At 43.4% G+C, this 23,461-nt stretch overlaps 1 protein-coding gene across 2 annotated transcripts; it reads left to right on the top strand.

Moving 5' to 3' along the window:
- Window positions 1-157: 157 nt before the first annotated feature.
- LOC127371292 (RNA-binding protein Musashi homolog 1) lies at window positions 158-23,376 on the top strand. 2 transcript variants are annotated; one of them, XM_051414013.1, is made up of 14 exons: window positions 158-324; window positions 862-902; window positions 1,683-1,764; window positions 1,932-2,016; window positions 10,385-10,426; window positions 10,969-11,061; window positions 16,702-16,750; window positions 17,446-17,528; window positions 17,726-17,843; window positions 19,031-19,111; window positions 19,647-19,703; window positions 20,468-20,524; window positions 20,750-20,904; window positions 21,021-23,376. In XM_051414013.1, exons 1-14 carry the CDS (start codon window positions 260-262, stop codon window positions 21,060-21,062), a joined length of 1,050 nt encoding a protein of 349 aa, XP_051269973.1. In that variant the 5' UTR covers window positions 158-259; the 3' UTR covers window positions 21,063-23,376. The 2 variants fall into 2 exon arrangements, with proteins under 2 accessions (XP_051269973.1, XP_051269972.1); XM_051414012.1 differs by having other exon boundaries at window positions 20,988-23,376.
- The last annotated feature ends 85 nt before the right edge of the window (window positions 23,377-23,461 follow it).

Genomic DNA, 23,461 nt, shown 5'->3' with positions numbered 1-23,461 from the left:
GTAGAGGCGGAGCTTCTTCTCCGAGCGTGTATGCATGTATGTATGTGTGTGTGTGTGTGTGTGTCTCCTCGCTCACCCCTCCTCCTTTTCACCACCCCACCCCCACCTCTCCTACCCCTCTCCCCTCCCCTCCCCTCACCCTCCCTCCCTCCCTCTCTCTCCCTCGGCTGCCCGCCCCTGAGTCTGGAGCAGCAGCAGCAGTGGAGCTTCACTGCCTCTCCTCGCCTCACAGTGCGGGAATATACCAGCGGAGAGCAGAATGGATACGGAAGGGAGCCAGAGCAGCCTGTCCTCCAGCACGGACAACTCCCCCCACGACCCCTGGTAACAGCCTCAGCCCGCCCGCCTGCCTTTTGCTCGTCTCTCGGCCCGGTTTGAGTTCACCTTGGACTTTAGTTTGAGTTCAGTGCGGGAGCGGAGCCGCGCCGAGACAAAAGACAAGCACGCTGTGTGTGTATATGTGTGTGTGTGTGTGTCTGTATGTGTGGGATGGATCCACTCAGCGGAGGAGACACAGACGCGCCGCTGCTTTCCGCTTGGTTTCCCCCCCCCCTCCCTCCACCTCTTGTTTGTTTATTTATCCCGGTTTTCCTCCAGAAGGCCACATTTGCAACTTCTCCTCCATCATCTGGAAAATCCTCTCCTTTTTTATTTTTTCCTCCTCTAGGGGATTATAACGGCCCCGACTAGCCGATTGGTGACTTCGCAACATGGCCGATGCTTTTCTTTCTTACTTTATCGATGCTATATTACACACAATTCCTCCCCCAGTTGCCCCTCCGTTGAATGTGTCCGTGTTGTGCTGTGAAAAAGACGCGTGTATTTATGTGTGACTTACGGCTTGTGTTTCTTCTCATTCAGCAAAATGTTCATCGGGGGTCTGAGTTGGCAGACAACACAAGGTGAGCTGTCCCGCACGCTACTTTAATAAGTCTGAATGAAAGCCTCTTGTTTACTCCTTGGTTTCCTCTGTGCCTCAGACCACATCTTCCACCACATTACCCCGCGATGTTTTCCCTGAAGTTAGGGAGAAAATGCTGCGACTAGTTCAAATCAAAGCCTCCTATTCAGCAAGGATCAGCTCTTAGGATTTAGACTTGAGGAGACGCAGGGAGATTAACACGGGAAATGCATGCACATTCACCGACTTTGTCTGCCCCCTTTTTCCTGTGCACCCATTGCACAGAAGGGCATTTATAGTAAACCAAAAAATGAACGATTATTTGAGGGTTAAAGCAGAAGTTCGGCTCGTATCGATGACCACGCTTGTGCGTTGTTTTCCCGATTGCTGCGCTCCGATGAATCCATTCATTTATTTTAAGAGCCATGAGCACAGCCTGATGCGTGAATACAGTTTATTCTTGTTGCGACGGGCCGTGTTATTATCCCGCCGCTGCTGCTGCTGCTGTGTCAAAACAGCAATCGTCACCAAGTGTAGCTGTGTCTGTGGTCCGCAGGGCCTTAATGGGCTATTATGCTGAATGGCCAGATACCCCCGTGTACAATCTCTGGAGGACTGGAGGGACACAAACACAACGTGGTCCGCCCGACCCCCATTGTCTCTCTCCAGCCGCTGCCAGCACGTCACCTCGCCGGGGCCTGTAGGGGAAAGTCACATCTGCTGTTTGGGTGTTATTTAACCATGTTCCCTTGCTGTCTTTTTTTTTTTTTTTTTTTTCCAGAGGGCTTGAAGGAGTACTTCTGTAAATTTGGCGAGGTGAAGGAGTGTATGGTGATGCGGGATCCCGTTACCAAGCGGTCGAGGTAAGAAGGAGGCGTGTGCGCTCCGCCGTCCTATCACTGGATGCCTCATGCTCTTCCATGCTTTTTTCCATGAGACTTGTTTTCAAGGTGCCGTGAGTTTGCATTCCGATTTTTTTTTTTTTTTGGGGAGGTGAATTGATTATTTTTCCTCTTTTTTTCCTTTGCAGGGGGTTTGGGTTTGTAACATACGCAGAACAAGCCGGCGTGGAAAAGGTTTTGGCGCAAAACAGGCACGAGTTGGATTCCAAAACGGTGAGTTGAGCCCTTTGAAGAGCTGGTTGCTGCCACTAAGTTGTCCTAACTTTTTTCGGATTCTGTGTAGCATGTTTTTCTCTCCCCCTCAGTGCATTTTGCCTCCCACCGTATGGCTTGTAAAGTTGAGGAGTGCGCTTTGGAGCAACCCCTCCTCCTCCTCCCCTTCTCTCTCTGCTCATTTCCCTCTCCAAATCCCGGTTCAGGGCGCCAACATGAAAGCGTTCTTTCTTGGTCTTCATTGCCATGGTTACCTGGGGACCTGAATGGGGTAGGAGCCCCTTGCAAAACCCTCAAAGGGTTTATGCAGAGAGCTCGCAAGTTTTTTTTTTTTTCATAGAAAATAACAGCACCCGTTTTCTAGTGGCAGAGGAAGAAAAAAAAAAGTTTGAGGGGAGGAAACAGTTGTGGCAGTGGTTCCCAAACTGGTGTCAGGGGCGTGGGGGAAGTCTGTGAGGTCTGAATGAGTCTTAAAGTCGAATTTAAATATTGATGTAGGTGCCGAGGTGTTGTTTTGAGCAACTACAGTGATGGGGGGGGGTTCTCTGTGATTTCCCCTCCTACACTACTGACACATAAAGATTCAGATGTGGTTAAATGGAACAGATCAGTTAACAAATATAGGACGGAGCCCACACAATATGCTAGTGTTCAGCCACATAATGTCTGTACAGAGGACAGTGACGTGACACAGTGTGTGAATCCGGTTCGTAGTTTGGTGAGAGGGTCAGAGCTGCTGACTCAGATTTAAATATCTATGAAGGTGAGAATGTTGCTGTCTTGGTCATGCAGATTGGTTGTAGGAATGGGTTGACTGGGTGTGTCCTCATCAGCTTGTGGCCTTTACTAACCACACACACACACACACAATAGGATCATTTGAGAGTGAAAATTGGTGGCACGGAGAGGCAGCAGGGCCCAGGGGGCGGAGAAAGGTAGAGTTGGTTAGTTGTGGGAGCAAGCCTGTTGCCGGGGGTGACGCCAGCCACAAGGGACAGCGCTGTACCTGCACAGCCTGATGGGATTTACGTCTCCATAACAACTTCTCAGCTATTTTGCATTAACTTAAGACACTCAGCTCGGTTGGGTAGCAGAGCTCTCTCAGAGACACACACACACACACACGCACACAGATAATGTTGTGTCATGGCAGACCTTTATACTTGGTTTGTGTGTGAAAGATTAAAAGTATCTGTGCGTTATAGGCGCAGTTTTTAAATATTTGAGCTGGGTCTTTCTGCACTGCTGTGATATTTATTACAAAATGAGTGCTGCAACTGGTAATCTGTCAGTTTTTTCACTTTGCTTGGAAGCAAGTTCTGAGCAACTGTAAAGTGTTACTCAGTGAGTCATATTACCTATTAAAACTAGGTACAGCCTGAGAGCAAGACAGTGTGTGTGTGTGTGTGTGTGTGTGTGTGTGTGTGTGTGTGTGTGTGTGTGTGTGTGATGTGATGTGAACATTAGTTTGAGCTTGGCAGGCCACTGGTGGGGTTAGGCGTTGCCCTATTATAAACCAAAATACAGCATAAGGCTAAACAATAATAATGTGTCCCACTCAAATGCAGCTTTGGTTGCTCAGGTTGTTGTGGCAGCAATCTGCGGAGGAAGCACACCGTGGTACCATTTATCCAACCAGGCGTTTGTAAACAGGGGTATGGTTGCCATTTTGTCATCCCATTTTGGAAATAAGGGCCCAGATTTTTTCGTGTGTGTGTGTTTGCAAATCTCCCAGATTTGCAAGGGCTGTATCGTTAAAGACAACAATGACTTAGAGTGTGTTTTTTTGTTGTTGCTTATAGCGTAATTCTACGACACTACAAAGCAGCTCATTCCTACCAGCTCCAACCACTGTATTAGCTAACAAGATGCCCACTTTTCTTTGGTTATAAAAAATTGTGAATAAAGCCGTTCAAGAGTTAATTTTTCACAGCACATTTGAGTCCAGTGTGGCTCAAATTCTGTGGCTTCCGAGTGAATATTTTTAATAAGTTGTGTGTCTCTCAGTGACATTTCCAACACCTGTCCCATTTTAATTATTTTCTACATTTATATATTTCTCTCACACACATGGACTCTTCTCCCCTCTGTTTCTCGCCATAGTTAGAGGAGGATCACTATTGTTTGATCAGAATGAGATGTGAGAAAGACATTCCTCTCTGGAATGAGGAAGAATATTCACTGCTCTGATTTTCTCCCTCCTTTTTATGCTGAGCCTTTGGTTTGTGAGAAAAGACGCTACAAGGCCCCCGAAGCAGGAAGGAGAGAACGAGTAAGGTGAATGAAAGGGATGTTACGGAGCAACAGGGTGCTGTGTAAGGACATACAGGGTGAGAAATAAACTACATTAGCTGGAGCAAGGTCCACGCCACTGGTTACATGTGGTATTAAACATTTACAGTCCTGTTACATCCAGTATTGTTTTATCCACCCGTAGGAAGCAAAAAGCCACGGAGCAAATACTGATTGGGCGTTGCGGTCAGTACCTGTGTGGATGTGAAAATGTAAATGCAACAAATAGGAGGTTGTCTATTGTTTTTAGAGTGAGGTCTGTTGAGGTTGTTGTTTTGGTTGGAGGTTAGATTTCCTGTCGGGTCAGAGTATGGCCTAAGGGCAGCAGTGGTGTGCTGTTGTTGTATTTGCCTGGACAGAGAAGAAGGGCACAACTGGTATTTGTTTTCTCTGAGAGATTCTTTACTGGAACCAGTTACGTGAAGAGGATAAGAGGCCAGATATTCTCCGAAAAGGCTACCACTTCTCAGTCGCTTGGATTAGTGCAGTGTGATTTTAGACTTTGCCGTGTTATTATTTGTGGTGCGGTTGTAAGTCTTTTCAGATGAGACAAAAGGTCATTGTGTGATTTGTCAACACAATTTTGCTTCACTGACTCCGACCAATAAGTGATGGATTATTGTGCATTTATTTTTCTGTTCTTATAATAAATAAACTCATTATTAGTGCAGTAAACATCACTTATGAATGATGAATTCGGTAATTATGTGTATAACTTTGTATTCATTGATTTAAAGGGCCGTGTCCCAAAATAACCCCAAACTAATATTGCTTAAAAGAAAAACATCTTCTTTTACAAGGAAATGGCAAAAATAAGAGGTTTCTTTATTTTATTATTATTTATTTTTTTACACCATTAAAGAGGATTGCCCTTTCTGAAGTGTGTTACAGTAGGTGGTAATTGCACGAGCGCCCGTGTAGGTACAGTAGTCATCAGCATGATGCTAATATAGCTGCTTTCGTCTATGGCCGTGCACTAACAACATATGTTAGCACCAGCCTCTGTGGACCACTGGCACCGCAGTCTGCCGTGGCTACTGGTCTAACACCTGGTTAGTGGAGAGTCTGTATGCTAGCACTAGCTCCTTTCTCCTGACTGGAGATCAGCTGGTAATGCTGACGTGGACAGAACTGGAGAGGGGGATGCAGAAGGTGGAGGAGTGTAGAGGAGAGGACAGAGAGAGAGCGAGAGAGAGAGAGAGAGGCCCAGGTCCCGTGCTGTAATTAGTATAGATCTGAAAAGCAACTAATCGGATTGAAGGAAACAAACTGGATTGGGCTTCCGAGGTCCATGCCTCAGATCCAGGGATAAAGCCTGGACCTGCTCTGAAGGTGGATCCAGGGTTCTCTTTCTATGCTACTTGTGCACAACTCCACCACCGCCACCGCCACCACCACACAAACCCGCCCTGGCGTGGAGCCCTAGTAGGGTTACAGGGGTAGGGGTGGGGGGGGGTCCTCATTAGTGAGCTTCGTTAACTAATTACTGTGCCATTGTTCAGTTGTGCAGATTGACCCTGCTGGCCTGAGCCCAAACCAAGTCTCTTTCTCACTCTGTGTGCATGCATTGACATGCCAACTCCTTTTGTCTCCTCTTCTGTTTGCAGCTTTTTGTTTAGCTTATATTGATTATATTGCCATAACGGGGCAGCCTGTGGTGCTGTTTTATCAGTGTGGGTGTTTGCCATTTCGTTGCAAGAATGTCTTGGCAGGTTGGCCAATGTGTCAGGGCTTGAACGTCTATATGCATGATGGCTTGTTGTCAGTGGTATGGAAGAGGTGGATTAGTGTATGTGTGTATGTGTGTTTTTTTCATGTTTCTCGCCTATTTAGTTACATATATGTGCCCCTTTTGTACATGTGTTGGTGTTTATGTTTGTGCTACATCATGTGGGTGCTCATGAGTGTATGTGTGCCTGTGGGGGTAGCACAGGAGCCCCAGTTCCTCTACGGGCCCATCTGTTTTGTACTCTTTGTCCTGTTAATTAATGAAATCAGAGGGGCTGCCTGCTGGGACGGCCCCACTGCACCGCTACACTGGACAGGCCCACTTTCTCATGGACTGACTCTGTTTTCCAAATGAATGCCTTCTCTTTCTCCCTGTGCTTTCTCATTTTCACACTCTTTTCCTTTCCCCTCTCTCTCTCTCTCTCTCTCTCTCTCTCTCTCTCTCTCTCTCTCTCTCTCTCTCTCTCTCTCTCTCTATCCATATATTGATTTGACATTCTATTTTTTTTTCCAGTATGTAACACTGGTGGACGCGCTGGGCCACGTGAGGTGACTATTGGTCGTAGATTAGTCTAGTCTTAAAAGCTAAACCACCTAAATCATATTGTAGGCTCTGCCGTCACTATGCTACCTAGATTGAGCGGAGGTTGGATGTCATGAAGCAGGATGTTAGTCAGACCATTTCACGAACACTCAGTCATAACTCTTCTTTGTCAGTCTGGGAAGAGCAACTTTTTTTCTTCCTAGAAAGGTTTTTAACATTATTCTTGGTTAGTTACATTTTCACCACTGATTGGGACTGTTACATCGCAGAGCCACTTCTCAATGTCAAGCCTCTGAAGAGCTATTTCTGAGTGTTGCAAACAGTGACCTGGCTAAGTCATTTTATTTTTTGCTTTGTGGCCTATCTGTCTTCCTTGAGGCTAATCCGCCAGTCTGATAGATGCTTTAGTTTTCATTTATTACAGCCTTCCTCTTGAGTACAGCCAGATGTAGAAATTACATGTTAGATATATTCTGTTATTTCGTGGAATGATTTTTTAACAGCATGGCATGACTGTAGCCGTAGTAGCACTACTACAGATATCGCATTAGGCCTAACCTAGTCTAGTTGGTAACCTTTTGTATTTTAGCCTGTTTTTTTAAGAGCTTTTGATCATTTAAATGCTGTGAAATATTGGTGTCCTGACAACATGTGAAATATGGGCGGGACATATGATGATTTCCATATAGATTAGTCAACCAATTTGTTCTCTACTATGTGTACCATGGTATCTGTAATAACTGGATCTAGATTGTTACATCAATGTGACGACGTATCTTGATTTGTCAGGTGTTTCATTTACTGGATAAGCAAATTGAAACAACAACTAGCAGCCAGCTAATTAACAGATTTTCAATTGAGTTTCACCAACACGTATCAGAATATATAGTGATTTTGTGAAATAATCTTTACTGATTGACCACTCCTCACGTACAAATGTCAGTGTTTCCAAGCAGAATCGAAGCAGAGGTGGATCTTTAAGGCAGATTTTCTAAATCACCACACGCTGATAAGTTAGTGAAGAGGCTGATGGATGTTTGGACTCACTCAGCTTATAGAAACAGAATTTCTTGGAGGATATATTTTACTGTATACACTGTACATGACTGCAGCCTTGTGTCAGATGTGAGAGGTTGGTTTCTGACCGCTGTCATTGTCAGCTTATGGTCTGTGTCTCTGCCACATAATCGCCTCAGGGCAGCACCTGCCCTCCAGTCTTGTTAAAACAGTTAAAGGCAGGTGGGCTGACCTGAACATGAGAGGCTGTTACCTTGCAGCACTTTCAGTTTGGAAGAAACGGTACCTGAATTTCCCAACCACTTAAACCAGGTCTGCTTTGTTAGGTTAGGCTGGAAAAATATATATTTAAGAGAAAATTGAGCATCATCATGACTAGGTACATTACTGCCTGTTGTAGTCTTATTTTGGGGTGATTCTGCCATTGTATTATGCTTCAGAGGTCACTGCAGCTTCTACGTTCTTTATCTCTTTTTGCTCGTTGTATTTTTTGCCATAAAATACACGCACAGCCTAAAAAACAACCTTCAGATGCACTGTTACACGTACTGCAAAGAGTAAACAGTGAGACTTGTAGTATATAGAAATGGCTACATCTGCACTTGCCATTTACCGGTTTGTGTCTTTTGTGCTAATCTAAGGATGAATAGCAGGTGGTTAATCCTACAGCATAAAGCCACACATCTGTAATGTAACATTTGGCCCACAAAGCACAGATCCTGTAAGAAATGCTGTGTTGTCATTGTTTGTGTACGCTCTGTTGGTGCACTGCCGTTGCCGATAGTCGCCGGTGGCTTTGCGTGTCCATGTCACCGTTGTCTGTGTGCTCAGACCAGCTGGAGGTGACACGACTCTCCTCGTCTTTGTGTCCCACTTCAAGGTGCAAAGTCCTTCTGCAATCCCTCCCAAGGACGCTGCAGCTGCATCTTAGTTACACAGCGTTGTGCTCTCGAAGCAGCGTTAAATCTGAGGTTCTTAAAGGTCCTCGTGGGGTATTTTTGTCTGTAGATTTGTCATCAGAAGCAGGGCATTATCACAGGAAAGAGATGAAAGGATTGCTTGAATATTGAATGAACACCCTCTCTTGTATTGTGTGTATTATTCACATAATAAGTACTTATTTCTGGCCATTTGACAGGCTCCTTTTAGTTGCCAATATCAATTCAATACCTCTGATAGCGGTTGTGTGAGACACAAGGGGTTTTGCTTCACACATCCAATTATTAGAACAAAGATGGAACTCTAAGACCATAATACACTACAAGGTCCTGTGACCTAAAATCATCTCTCTCATTGGCTTGAGTGAGAATAACATGAGATTCCTCACAAATTTAAAATGCCAGGCCAGGCTTTGCATATTTAGCATTATTAAAGGCCAGCTCATTCAAAACTCATTTGCTTCTAATTTTATCTGTAACCTTGACCACTGCCGAGACATTCCACTTGGGAGAAATATGGATACAGTCAAATCTGGCTAATCCAAAATGGAGGTTGTCTGGATTTGTGAGGTTTAAAAAAATATATATCCATCTGAAATGTATTCAGAATATTAAATGCTCATTTTGGATTCCAGACTGCCCTGCTCCATCTAGTTTTGTGGCTAAGATGCATTTAGTTGTGTCAATTTGTAAATGTACATATTCACGTCTCACTGTGTATTTTGTTCCCTACGCCTGTTTGTTTGGCTGGTGTGTTTGGATTTTTTGGGGCTTGCATAAACAAGGGTCTACTATACATACTTGCAGATTAGCATATGCTCTATTTTTGGACTTGCAGGCCTTCAGATGGGTTCAGACTTAGAGGCTCTGTGTTGTAAGTAATTCTAGTTAGTTAACAGTGTGATAATTCATTGATGCCCCGAGAGTAAAATTCAGTTTACACAAGCACAGGATCAGCTACTGAACAACATATCTGGAGCAGGTAGAGATTTAGTGTCTTTGCTCAAGGAACTTAAGCTGGGTGGGGGGGATGTATGCATTTTAATGGTAGATGCTCTGGGTAAGAAGATGTCTACCACCCAGAAGAGACAAGGAAAACATTTTTAAACCATAAAAATGTGTTTGGGGTCCTAGAAACGCTAAGCCCTTGTTGGAAACCTCAAAAAACAATGTTTCATCAAATTGATACTTTATGACTTTGCCTAATTTTATTAGAAATTTTACTAAAGACAACTCTGAAAAAATATGATTAAAGATGACACGTTACTTCTGTTTGATGACTCAGAGACTCCAGCTGTAAAACATGGTAATGTATAAAGGTTTTTCATCGGCTCTTATATTTGTGATTGGCGTCACATACTAAAGAGTTTTATTCATGCCTAACCATATAACTATATTAAATATGCAATATTTCCTTATTTGGTTTAATAACAAGCCATTTCCATTTTCATACCTTCATAAAAGCCCAGTTTGTGGCAAAGGGAAGGGTTACAACATTAATACTTTCCCACATATTTGGTTTTAATAATCAGAAGAAAAGGGGAAAAATAATGGACAAAACCTTTTGCAATTGTTAATATATTATGATTACAATTACAGCAGTGGGGTCTGTGCGTCTCTAAACAAGGAAGCAATTGTCAACAATCGCTCACGTCAAACAGAATCCTGTAAATATCTGTAATAAAGTTGCCCCGGGCTATGCAATCATCACAGTTCATCAATCATCAAAACTGCAATCAAATCCATAGTAGGATGTCTTGAAATGTGTACATCATTTCCAGAACTGATGTGTTTTCCCTTCTACATTTAGCACTTTAAAACTCATCTCCAACTCATCTCTTCCCTACAGATTGACCCAAAGGTGGCGTTTCCCCGCCGGGCCCAGCCTAAGGTGAGTGCTCCCTGAAGGGGTTAACAGCAGGGAAGCGTAGTGGTGATGTCATCTGTCACCTCTCATCACTCAGCCCTGGTTGGGTGGGATTAGAGTCAGGCAGTGACCAAAGAAGAGCTGCAATCCACTTGTCCATCCTGACACCATGACCCCATACCCTGACCCCACCCAACCCCCGACCGTCAGCAGCCAACATCTTACGCGCGCACACACACACACACACACACACACACACACACACACACACACACACACACACACACACACACACACACACACACACACACACTCTCATTTCTGTCCCGGCACACACATCAGTGAATGCCTATACACAAGTACTCACCTGTACACACACATATCTCAGAGCCCTAAATGTAGCAGACTATAAACCGAAGGGAAATAGGTTGAATGGAGAAGAGCTTTTGAAAACCTCTGAGATTAGATAAACACCAACAAACACAAGTCCCTTTATCACCGGCATCTACCCCCGGCCTAATGTGATTAGTGATAAACGATGCCTTTTTCTTCTTCTGTGTTGCTAGCTGGTGACCAGGACAAAGAAGATCTTTGTCGGAGGACTGTCAGTCAATACCACCATCGAAGATGTGAAGCATTACTTCGACCAGTTTGGAAAGGTAAACTATACACAAATCTGGTATCTATTTGTAGCCATTGCACTGTGATAAGCTCCTGCCTTTCAGATTCTCTAGTGCAGTGGTTCCCAACCTTTTGTGTCACTGGTCACTCTCAAGTCAACAACAACAACAATCCCCTGACATTATGTTACAAATGTGTGAATGGAGTTTAACTGGATAGTATTTATTTAAGAATGACATGAAAGTAGATATAGTAGTGCATGCTACATTATTTTTTGTATCATGTTAATAAGGTTGTTTTGGTGAAGTTTGCATTCGTACTACTACTACCTATTAATCTATTAGCCTACTTTTAGCTTTCTATTTTAACAGTGTACACATTACTGTTTGCTCTTTCAGTCATTTGTCCATTTGCTAACTATTGCTAACAGTGTATTCATTACTTTAACCAACTATTTCAGGAGTATATCCATTACTATTAGCATTTTCAGTCATTTGACTTGACCATTAGCTAACAATTTGAACAATGTATCCCTTACTTTTAGCAATTATATCATTTATTCATTAGCTGACTATTTGAACAGTGTATTCAGTACTTAAGCTAACTATTTCAACCCTTTGCTCTCAGCTATATCGACCATTGACCACTACTTTTTTAGCTGTTAAAATTCTGTATCCACCACTATTAGCTATAACAAAATAATTCACAGTTTTTGTTACTTTTTAGTTATCTATTTCAGCCATTAGGCGCTTTTAGCTAACGTTAACTGTTTCACTGTTCTTCTCTGCCCGTTTGCTAACTAGTTGTCACACGCTATAGCTGTGACTTGTGGTGTTCAGGTGTTAAAGCTGACTCAATATTACTCCTATTTTTTTAATCTAATCAAAATTTCTATTTTGTCAAATTAATTGAGCTTCTCCACCATCTTTCCCCGTGGCAACTGCAGAACTAGTAGTCCCTTGGGTACAAGTACCCCTGGTTGGGAATCACTGCTCTAATGGACTGTGTGCTTTTGATAGATTATATTAATCTGTTGGCCCTCTCCCTTTGACATATATCTTAGCTTTAGCTTGTTTTACTCATCTTTTATAACTTTTTTATACCTTTTACCCTTTTCATTTGAGTCAATGCAAAACAAAAAGTGCAAAAGGGGGCCTAATTTCAGAAAAAGAAATAGTGAGAAAAACAGCAGACGTTTAAGGGGAAAGAGAGGACTGAAAGAGAGAAGCGATAGTCCGCTCTGCCAGCCACAGTATTAGTTAGTTTGTTAGTTTATCTCTTTTGTTAGCTGTTTTGCTCTTTTTCCGATCACATCTTGGTGTCTGTCGCTTCCACATTTGTCCTTCTCAGCTCCTTTGAATGAAATTTGGTGAAAGGCAAACACATGCTGTGGAGACAGATGAGTGGCCGGGGAGAGGGAGGAAGAAAAAAACAAAAAAAAAAAAGCAGCGAGAGGAGGGGAAGAGAAGAGGGAGATGGTGGGGGACTGAAAGGGAAGAAGCAACCCCCCATGGAGAGAGAGGGAGGGGAACTCGGAAGGGTTGAAGGGCAGAGAAAAGGAGGAATGTTGATAGTGAGGAGAAAAAGTGAATGTGAAAGGGAAAAAACACCAATCTGATGGGCCATAAATGTATCAGAGTATCCATCATGCATTAAATGTTGGGTTACTTTTTAGCTAACTACACTTTGGGGGGTTTGGGAGTGTGTTTGAGTAGAGTTCAGGCTCTTCAGTATTAACTAATCAAATGCAACAGCTGCTCCTGTAACCCCCCCCACCTTACCCAAATCAGTACCTCAGACACCCACTCCCATCCCACATACACACACCCTGCTCCAGTCCCTCTCAGCTTGTTGCCGTGGTGACCTGTTTTCACCCATTGTCCCGCTGTAATCCAGTGTTTTTTTTTGTTTCCTTTAAAAAAATGTGTAAGAAGTGAGCATTTGCATGAATGGAAAGAGGTGTGTGTGTGTGTGTGTGTGTGTGTGTGTGTGTGTGTGTGTGTGTGTGTGTGTGTGTGTGTGTGTGTGTGTGTGTGTGTGTGTGTGTGTGTGTGTGTGCGTGCGCATGAAAGTGTGACAGTGGCCTCGCCTTCGATGCAGAGGGAGGCGAGCTTGCATACATTTGTAGGAGACTGGGAGACTCACAGCCAGTGATCCAGTTGTCACAAACATTAAGTATGTGATTCTGCTTTTGGAAAGAGTCTGAAAATGAACATCGCTTCAGGATGTAGGCCTAATGGGTTGGAAGAAATTAACAGCACGAACCTCCTTCTGCCTCGTGTCTGGCTGTGTTTTCTCCCAGTTGGCCTCTGACTCATGTTTGAGGTATTACCATATATCAGGTGCTAGTTTGAATTTAAATAATGTCTTGTAATTCTGGGTCGTCGATCGTGGTCGACCTGGATTACACATGTGGCCATCACGCAGTTTAACTCATTGCAAGGTGCATGTTGTGACATGTGTCATGCTTCCTGACTGTGTTTTATAAAATGGCAGCTCTGTGCCGAATCAGTTCTCCCCAGTGATCACAGACACTCATATCTAAGACAACACTCCCTCCGCAGGATGAGGGAATATTTGGACTGTTTGGACACGTGAGACCAAAGCTGTATCAAGGATAGCGCCAATCCCACAGTGCATTCCTGCAGAGCGGGAGGTATTTCTTGTTTATTATCTGAGCCTGGTTACAAGGTGCAGGTTAGGATGGAGTAGGACTCAGTGTCCTGTTTATTTTCATACTGTGGCAACGCCTCGCAAAGGAAAACACAGAATGCACTATGCATTTTCTGCAACTCTTTGATACATGCCGAGTATATTTCTGAAAGCACACCTACACAAACTTTGTTAGGCTGGGCCGAAATGGCTGCTCGGTTGACATGTCAGGTGTTTTGGACCAAACCAAGGAGGCAAAGGCATATGTTAATGTGTGGTTTCCTAAGTGAACAAATCTGAGCTCCTGTTGCCAAATGTCCCCAGGCAAATAAGACTGCAGCAGCCATGTTTGTGTGAGAAATAAGTCTGAATCCCGAGGTGAACGTCTTGTAATCCCCCTCCACCTGGTGGAGAGTTGAGAACACCTCCCTTCTTTTTTGGCCAAGGCTGAACGCACAGCTTGTGTGAAGCAGAGAAATGTGTTGCAGTTAGGTAATTTGATAATTAGCATTTCAGGCATTTTGGTAATACAGTCAGTTATGTATAATCCCAATGAAAATCCCATTTTTCCCTCTTTTTTATCCTGCCTCTCTCGCACTGCATTCCTGAAGTACCTTACCTGATAAACTACCACTAAAACCCCCTTTTTTAAATTCTCCTCAAATCAAACAAGAGAATGGGCCAGAGCGGTAAGCCAAGGAAGGAGTGGATAAGATGAAAAATGCAGCATGGACAGGGCAGACGGGAAAAGTTGGGACTCCACTCACCCATGTGAGCTGGCGATTAGGAGGCTTGACTGAACACTTTGTCTGCTGGCCTGTTTAGAGAGAGATGGCCGGAGAGAGAGAGAGAGAGAGAGAGAGAGGGATGAAAGAGGGAGATGTGAGGAGACAGAAGGGCAAAAATGTGAATGCCACCTTTCATAATCTCGCAAATAGTGTAATGGACTTGTCAGCAAGCGCTTGTTCTTCGGACAATAGCTGCACGCTTCACCGAAAACTGAATATTTTGAATGCTGCACTCGGAACGCTGTGCAGGATCACAGTCGACTCTTGTTTTGGTACATCTGAGAATATGACCTTAACTTTTCTCCACTCTCTGCATTCATGCTGGCTAGTTAGCGACTGAGCCGCTGCTAAGCCAATCTCAGACCCCCACAGCTATCCAATCAGATTGTCTTACAGCACCCTGGGCAGTGGACATCGGAGATCGTCTTCTTATTGGTTTTGGCAAGGGCAAGGGGCTGGTGTGCGACCACAGCATAAGCTCACACACGTGACAGAATACTTCTGAAGTCAGCACACCATTTTATTCCAATGGAAGACAATTAGATAAAACATATTAGCATGGCTGCATTATCTCTTTCCTGGCTTCACAGCTAAAAAGCTCCTCGCTCTGGTAGTGCTAACCCCCGGTCATCTCTTCCAGAATAGATGTTGCTAATGCTAACAGGAGGGCTAGCTGTGCGTGTAACTCTACTCTTATGATAACATGTTGGCTTGCAGCTGTCTACTTACTGTCCTGTTCCCCGGCTCTCTGCTGTGTCATTGAGTTTGGACGACCGGAAGGGTGGAAGGCATGAGAGGAGAGGAGGTGGGAGCAGGAGGAGGGGTGGGTGGGTAGGGGGGGCAGTGAAAACTGAATGAAGGACAGAGAGAGGAGGGGGTGCTCTGCTTGTGTGTGTGACCAAGCTATATGTTGACAAGGATGAGAGTTGAAAGGGTCAGGGAGGTTGTAGAGGCAACCTTGATCCTCTCGATATTCATCATTTGGCGAGGGAAATCTGGAAATGTCTCACTTTTATAGGCACAGACGTAATCTCAGTCAGACCAGAAGACGGGGATGTGTTTTTCATCTGAGGTAAAGGTCAGAAATCGGATGGCCTAGTCATCCAGAGGCCTCTGCCACTCACGTTACACTGGTTTGGGTTTCAGTGCTTGCTGCCTAATGAAAATAGCCATGTAGTCATACTCCACATGTGTCTCCATGTGATGTGGGGAGTCTGTGTTGCAGATTTTTGTAAACGCAGTAGTTTTTCTGGTTAACGTCAGAAAACAGCATTTTCACAGCGATCCCGGGCCTTGGCTTCCATTTCTCTCTCTCCTCATGCCGTCAGAGCCCGAGCAGAAGCTGCTAACTTTCCTGCCAGTGAAGGACAAGTGAGGGAGGGAGGGGGGGAGGATAGAGGGTGAAAAGGGGGAGGAGGAGGAGGAGGAGGAGGAATATGAATAGGGCAGTGGAGTGAGTGCAGAAAGGAAAGTGGAGGGAGAATGGGGAATAAAAGGAGAGCGTGTTGACAAAGACCCTAGTTCACTTTGTTCTATACTCTCTTGTCCAAAATGTCCGTTAACAGATTTTCTATCCTCCATCAGAAACTTTATGTTTTTCTTTCACCCCCATTATTCATTACTGTTTCTCCTTTTTTTGTCACATGCTTACTCTCTCCCTCTCTTTTGCTCCTGTCTCTCCATTCTATTCATTGAAATTAGTTGGGGGGGGGCGGGGGGGGGCAAGTTCTTCTAATTGAAATTCTTTACAGGGTCTCCATGGGAATAGTAAACTTTGTGGAGAGGGAAAGAAAGACAGCAAGGGTGAACGAATGAAAGGGAAAAAGAGGGAGAGAGAGAGCAGTTTGTGAGAACTCGGGCGAAAGACAGAGACAGAGCAAAGAATGGGAAAGAATTTCCTCCAGCGCTCAGTGAACGGGGAGCGCTCACTTCTTTTTCACCTTGATAGATTGTATTTCATTTTATTTTTATACAGCGTCCCCACTCACTCCCTCCCTCATCGCTCTCTTCCTTTCTCTCCCTTTCATTCTTTCTTTTTCTTTTCTCCTTTGTCACCTGTCACCCCTCCCTCCCTCTCTTCCCTCCACCCTCTCCATCTGTTTTCCCCTCTTACTCCAGTGCTAAAGAGGGACAATGGCACCCCATGCTGTGTAATGATGTGTGTGTGTGTGTGTGTGTCTGTGTGTGTGTGTGTGTTAATATGTCGAAGCTCATCTATTCTTTGCTTTGTTCTCACAGGTCGACGATGCCATGCTTATGTTTGACAAAACAACCAACAGACACAGAGGTACGTACGCAGAGTTATGATACTCACACACATTATGTTAATGTGTCAACATACTAAGTGAGGACACCTACGAACACGCCCTCGTAAATGAAAAGGGGAGACAGCGTGATAGGGTCACTGGGTGAACATGCACCAAAAAAAAAAGCTGAATTTTTTCTCCAATCATGTTCTTTTGTCTTTCCACTGCTCTCTCACCTCCCCTTGTTTCATTTACCTCTGTCCTCCCTCGGTGAGGCAGAAGTGCAGCACCCGCTGAGGGTCAGGATGGTGAGGGTGTCACTTGATGAGACAAGTGAGGAAAGATGGAAAAGAAAAGAGAAGGGCGGAGTTAGAGAAATTGGGTGTGATAATTGTAAGAAGTAAGTCTGGGCGTAGGTTTTGGTGAACCACGCCCCGCCCCTGCTCCTCCATGATGGCAGCAGCTGATTGACAGGCTATGGGAGGTTGTGTGTCCCTCGTATTACATCCGCTCAGAGGTTGCCTGTTTTTAAACGTTTCTGGGATAATGAATCTGGTAAAATGCTTGTGAAAATACAGTCTTTGCAGAGAGCTTTTCAAAAGGAAGATTCTGTGTTTTTGCAAGACTTATTTCCACCAGTATAATTGCTGAGCTCTGGGGTTGTGGGGTCTCCTGCTACACGTGTCTTTGTGGCAGACAGGATGTTGGATTAAGAGTTTGTTTGTGTGTCTTCCAGGCTTTGGCTTTGTTACCTTTGAGAATGAAGACGTCGTGGAAAAAGTGTGTGAGATCCACTTCCATGAGATCAACAACAAAATGGTACGCAGTAACATATAGTCATCTAATGAATAAATCCCCAATACAGGTTCAGCTTCTGTCATAAAGTCATTTTTTTGTCTAAAACATTATCTTCTCTCATTTGAGGATTTGCTTGAGCTGCATTTAGTTTTCTGTGTAGTTGTGTATCTCTGTATCTGTACTGCACTTACTAATGTTACTGGTTTTCTGTGCCTCAGGTCGAGTGTAAGAAAGCCCAGCCCAAGGAAGTGATGACACCGACAGGCTCAGCCAGAGGCCGCTCCAGAGTGATGCCCTATGGGATGGATGCCTTCATGCTGGGCATCGGCATGCTGGGTAAGATCCAAAATTAAATATACCCGAAGCAAACACACCATACCAAAATCTTATATAAACAGAGTGTATGTACATGTCTACATAGCAAATCTACCAATCACTGGGAAATCTCCTTTAAGGTTTTCCTTATAAGCAAATATGTGTTTACCGTACATAATGTCACTGTTAGGGATCTATTTAGCCGTATAAATTACAGACTATTTTCACATAAATGACTTAAGACTTTGAGATATTGCTAGAAAAGATCTTGTTTTTAAAGCTGTGTTTACATTACATTCTACATGTAATAACACATTTTCTATAGACGGCAGCTTGCTCAACACCAGTTCCACCTGTAAATGTCATACACAGTCTAGAACCAGTGTAGTGCTCTTTGTCTTTACGCTGCAATATAAAACTAAACCCACACCATGTTAAAAATGTCTTATTAGGAAGAAAATCCTAAACTAAAACTGGCATTTTAATTTGGTTGATATTATTCTCTGAGCTGATTCTCACATGCACATCTCCGGTGAATAAAACTATGATGAATCAGAAATTTAGAGGTCACACACTGAAGGGCGATGAGTTCTACACACTAGAGTAAAATCTTCTGAAATCGTCCTCATTGAGAAAACAAACTGAGAGCTATGTATCATTTGTGGTTGTTTGGCTCCCTCTACTGGACATGTGGCTTTGTACCTTACTGTAGTCCCCATAGTCTCTGTAATGGCTGTAGATGGGGAGCTCTCATTAGGTCTGGTTTGTTCGTACTCTTTAGTGAACCTGACCTTAAAGGAAATTCTATTCCGATAGTGTAGCAGCTTAAATCGTCACATGTCCACAGTAATGATCCTGAGCTTCACTGCAAACTGAAAATATTCAGCAGCTGATTAAAATGAACCCAGAAACTGAAAAAGAGAACCTACACTCCTAAATGTCAAGTAGTCCTTACTTAATAATGGCTAGTTTTTCCTAGAAGTTGGTCAAATGTATATAAAATATAATGATGGTTATGTGATAGAAGAAGCATAGCTGCAGGGTAGTTCCAAAAATAAAGCCAGCTAGATCTGCTGTACTGACTCAATGATGTTTCATTTTCAAAATGAGTGGCCATGAAGGTTTACGATGAACATCCTATGACTAGTACGCAACATTCTTTTTTAGATTAAACTGGATGTATGGTAATTATTTTCTATTTCTTACAGGCTACCCAGGTTTCCAGACTACTACCTACACCAGCCGCAGTTACTCTGGAATTGCTCCTGGTTACACTTATCAGTTCCCAGGTAGGTCCACATACATCCAACATCTAGTTCACTCTCTTGAGGTCACGGAGGGAGGAAAGGTTAAAGGATGTGGTTGATTCAGCTGTGTACAACTACAAGAGCCATATAGATGAGTTTCTTTCTCTGACTCACTCACACACAAACACTAAATGCCAACTTCATTTCAGCAGAGTCGCTGGCTGCTTGTAGATTTAACAATGTGATTTTTAAATTCCTGTTTTTGCAAACCCTCCCCCGTTCTCTAAGATATCTCTCTATGTCTTGTCTATTATTTGCCTGTTTCCCTTTATATTCTCCTGTGTTTATTTGATCTACTTATGTAACCCCCTTTCATTTGGCCGTATGGCCCCTCCTTTTCCTTTGCTCCCACCTTCCTGCCTGTCCTCACAGTAGATTTTTAACTTTCTGTACTTCTGTACGCCCATGATAGCGTTCTGCTGTGGCAAAATGTCTCTGTGCATGTTGCTTTGTAGTCTGGCCAGTGGATGGTGACTGTACTTACTAAGCGCTCTCTCTTGACCTTCTCTGTTTCTAGAATTCCACTTAGAGAGGACCCCCCTCCTGACATCATCCCACCCCCCTGAGCTGGCAGGTCAGTGGCTCCTCACTCACCTCACCTCGAGAGAAAAAAAAAAAAGCTATTCAGCAGCAGAGAGTCAAATGAAACTGCTGGCAAGGAAGCAAATAAGCGTATTTTCCCAAATGTCAAACTATTCCTTTAAGCTTCATGTAAACTGACTATTCCCTTGATGAGAATAGTCAGGTAGTTTAATAAAGCAATGAACCGTTTTAACTCTGCTGGTAAAATAGGCAAAAAATTACAACAAGCTTTGTAGCTTCCTGCAATTATTCCAGTCAAATGTTTTTTCAGCTGTTGTGAAAACACATCTTCAGAGGAGTGTGTGATCCTGTGACTTTACAAATAATCTTTTAAACCTACAATAAGCTTTCTGTCTGTGAACCCGGTGGCCGTATTAACAAAGTACATTATTTTACCGCTGGGTGTCCTCCTAAATGGCACTAGAAGAATCTAGCAAAGTTTCATTTTAGGAGCTATGAATGCGCCCCCTGCATCTACAAGCAGCTCTGCCTTTGCGCTGCCATCTAGTGGCTCTGAGTTGTACTTGCATCTTTACTTGAAATGGTCATCCTTATTGTTTTTATCAAACATTATTTTGGTCCTTAATTTAGATTTTATTAGATGTTATGTCATTGGGGCAGTTGGATTTTGGATTTTACTCCTTCCACCAGCTGACCCTTACAGTAGCTGTAGGAGCTGTTACTCATGATCTGGTCTGACAGCGATTCACAGTGACTGTCATCTGTGCAATAATTTGGTCTGTTTGCAACCCTCAGCCATTCCCCTGACTGCGTACGGACCAATGGCAGCAGCCGCAGCAGCAGTAGTTAGAGGTACGTGTGTGTGTGTGTGTGTGTGTGTGTGTGTGTGTGTGTGTGTGTGTGTGTGTGTGTGTGTGTGTGTGACGTGTGTGTGACAGGCTGAGACAAAGTATGTTTGCCTTAGGTAGAATGTGTGTACAATGTCTTACTTGGACAAATAAAAGAATATTCTTAGATGTGTGCGTGTGCGAGAAGCTCTCTAGTGTTGCCGCCTGACTTATCTCCTCTGTCTCTCAGGCTCCACCCCTTCACGCACAGCTGGCTTCCTGGGAACCAGCAGCCCTGGACCAATGGCTGAACTGTATGCTGCAGCCAATCAGGACTCAGGAGTCAGCAGCTACATCAGCGCCGCTAGCCCCGCCCCCAGCACAGGGTTCGGCCACGGTCTAGGGGTAGGTCACACACTCTTTCTGATCCACACACACACACACTTGTATGTACGCATGGATGCACGTATTACTCACAAAGCTAATAGAAAGCCTATCCGCTCTTGTCTGTGTGTCCTCAGGGTCCGCTGATTGCTACTGCGTTCACTAATGGCTACCACTGAGAAGACTCAGGTCACTGAAGATGGGAGGGCTTCTCCTCTGCTGATGAGCCAATCAAAATGCTGGCTGCCCACTGATGGTACAACCTGATTGGCCGGCCACAGGCTCTACCGGGATCTCCTGGCTCCCTGTGGCTCCACCCACCGACTGAATATCTTTTTAAAATCCTGAACTCTTTTGCTGTACTAATCTCACTTCAACATAACATCCCCGTCTCTCTCCTCTTTTGTCCTCATGTAGTCTAATAACTAGGTCTCCCCCTCCGTTATCCATTAGTTTCTTTTGAAGGTGAGAAAAGAAAACTGCAAAAAAAAAAAAAAAAAAAAAAAAATCTCTGAGGAAAAAATTGTCATCTTTGACAAAGACACAGAGGACTATTTTGAGTTTTTTTTTTATTATTATTAATTTTATTTCAATGTGATATGTTGTTTCATCATGAAATCCTTCAAAGCTGTTACTGATGTGAACAGAGAGAGAAAAAGCCGTGCAAGATGGGTCTTTGTCTGAAAACCGTTTTTAACAAAGGAAGAACAAATCCAACAAAGTCCTTTTTTAAACTCGAGCATCACGGAAACATGGAAAAAAAAAACTAAAATGTATATTTTGCTAGTCTTTAAAAACAAAACCTTTGTAATATTGTTATTAATATTGACATAATAATGATAATCTGTAAGGTATTTTACTCTGTAATTGGTTTTAAAGCAATGTTTTTATGTCTTCCTGTAAGATATTGTACATAAACGTTGGGGTGAGGGGAGGGTGGGGGGTGGAGGGTTTACTGAACCGGCTGGCATGTAATGGGTTGGTTTGGAAAGGGTTAACAGCGATTTGACTGGATGTCATCTACTACTATGTGTGGTCATCTCACTACTTTTATCAGTATGCATACGGTATATGTGTACGTTCTTTGGCCAGTCCGCTCCAGCGACTCTTCAGCACAGCGCTGCCGTCGATAGCTGTTGAGAAATAAAAATTCCAGGAGTTTGTCTGGCATATTCGTTCAGTTAAACCATAGTTTTTGTTACAAAGTCATCACTTTGTTTGGTTTGCTTCTTGAAAAAGCAACATTATAATTTCAACACCATGATGAACCAGATTTCTTGCATCTTCATGAAAACTACTTCAGATTTAAGGCGATGAACGTTGGAAGAATCACAAACAGGAGAAATCAGGGGTTCACGGGGTCGGGGGTTGACTTGACTTCCTCTTTTTTGAAAATATTATATATATTTTTTTGCGCGATTCACTTCTTAATGTTTTTTGTTTATTGTTTTCTTTTTTTAAAAATTCTTTTATGCGGTGTTCGCCGTGAAAACAAAATGAAGGACATTCTCAGAGAAGCAATTGTAGAAAACATCACAATCATGTTCTGTCCTCTTATCACTATTGAAGGTGCATGTGATTGCGTCTGAGTGTGTGTGAGTGAGTGTTTGTGCGCATACATCAAGGTGTAATATGGAACTACTTTTGGCAACGAAGGAGCATTTCGATTGCCATTTTTTTTGGTACTGAAAAAAAAAAAAAAAAGATCGCCCTGCTCCATTTTGGCTCATCTGCTCCTCTCCCCTGCCTCTCTCCCATTTCATATTTAGTTGGAATAAATTTGTGCTCCTCTGGAAGCAACATATTATTGTTTATACACAGTTGCTGCTCCGTGTAGTGGTGAACAGAGGGGGTTTGGGCAGGGAACCAGAAATGGAACAGGGTCTCGCTCCCAGCCGGCTCTGATACAGGACCTCAGTACAGACGACACTGGCTGGCAGGAAAAGTCAAAAAGCTGGAACAAATTCAACATTTGCAAAAACAAGAAGCCTGTTTGTTCAGCCTTCTTGCTGCAGCCTGTTTGATGTTCAGCACAGCAGAAAACTTCCTGATCCAGCCAGTGGTTCTTCTGTCAGACCGCCTGGGACACGACATAAAACTACTGCTGGACACCAACACTGTAACTTTTTAACTTACAATAAAGCAATAAGTTATTTTTTACCTTACAAATGAAAATAGTACTATTATTGGTAATAGCAGACGACGTGTGGATAATTCTGCGGCATTAAGACTTATTTTCAGAAAAAAAAACTATATTTTTCTGTTTTGAGATCTTGTTCCCCTTGTATATTGATTTTAATGCTGTCTTTTGTTGTGTTGATGTAAGGAAAAGGGCCAATGCTTTGGATGGAGCTTGTAGCTCTACATGAGCTGAGTTAAAGTTTAAGATTTGGGCTGTCCCCCGCCAAGCTTTACAGCAATGCTTTTCTTTTTTCCTTGTTTTATTTTTCTGATAATTTCAATTTTAAAATCCTAATAAATTATTCTAAAGCATTGGACTGTGATTGCTTTTTTTAATCATACAGTTGACCGTATACGCAGGCACACTCATGTCAAACCACTGGAGCAGCAGCAGCGT

Source organism: Dicentrarchus labrax, unplaced genomic scaffold (genome assembly GCF_905237075.1).
Source record: "Dicentrarchus labrax unplaced genomic scaffold, dlabrax2021, whole genome shotgun sequence".
In the NCBI taxonomy this organism is placed as follows: domain Eukaryota; kingdom Metazoa; phylum Chordata; class Actinopteri; family Moronidae; genus Dicentrarchus; species Dicentrarchus labrax.
The sequence above is the reverse complement of the archived record's forward strand: the minus strand, read 5'-3'. Positions and strand labels throughout refer to the sequence as shown.

Excerpts from the sequence above, each read along its gene's own strand:
- LOC127371292 (XM_051414012.1), top strand. The coding sequence starts at position 260 with ATGGATACGGAAGGGAGCCAGAGCAGCCTGTCCTCCAGCACGGACAAC. Across the intron at positions 16,751-17,445 it reads AACAACCAACAGACACAGAG|GCTTTGGCTTTGTTACCTTT; the intron begins GTACGTACGCAG and ends TGTGTCTTCCAG. Across the intron at positions 19,704-20,467 it reads CCACCCCCCTGAGCTGGCAG|CCATTCCCCTGACTGCGTAC; the intron begins GTCAGTGGCTCC and ends TGCAACCCTCAG.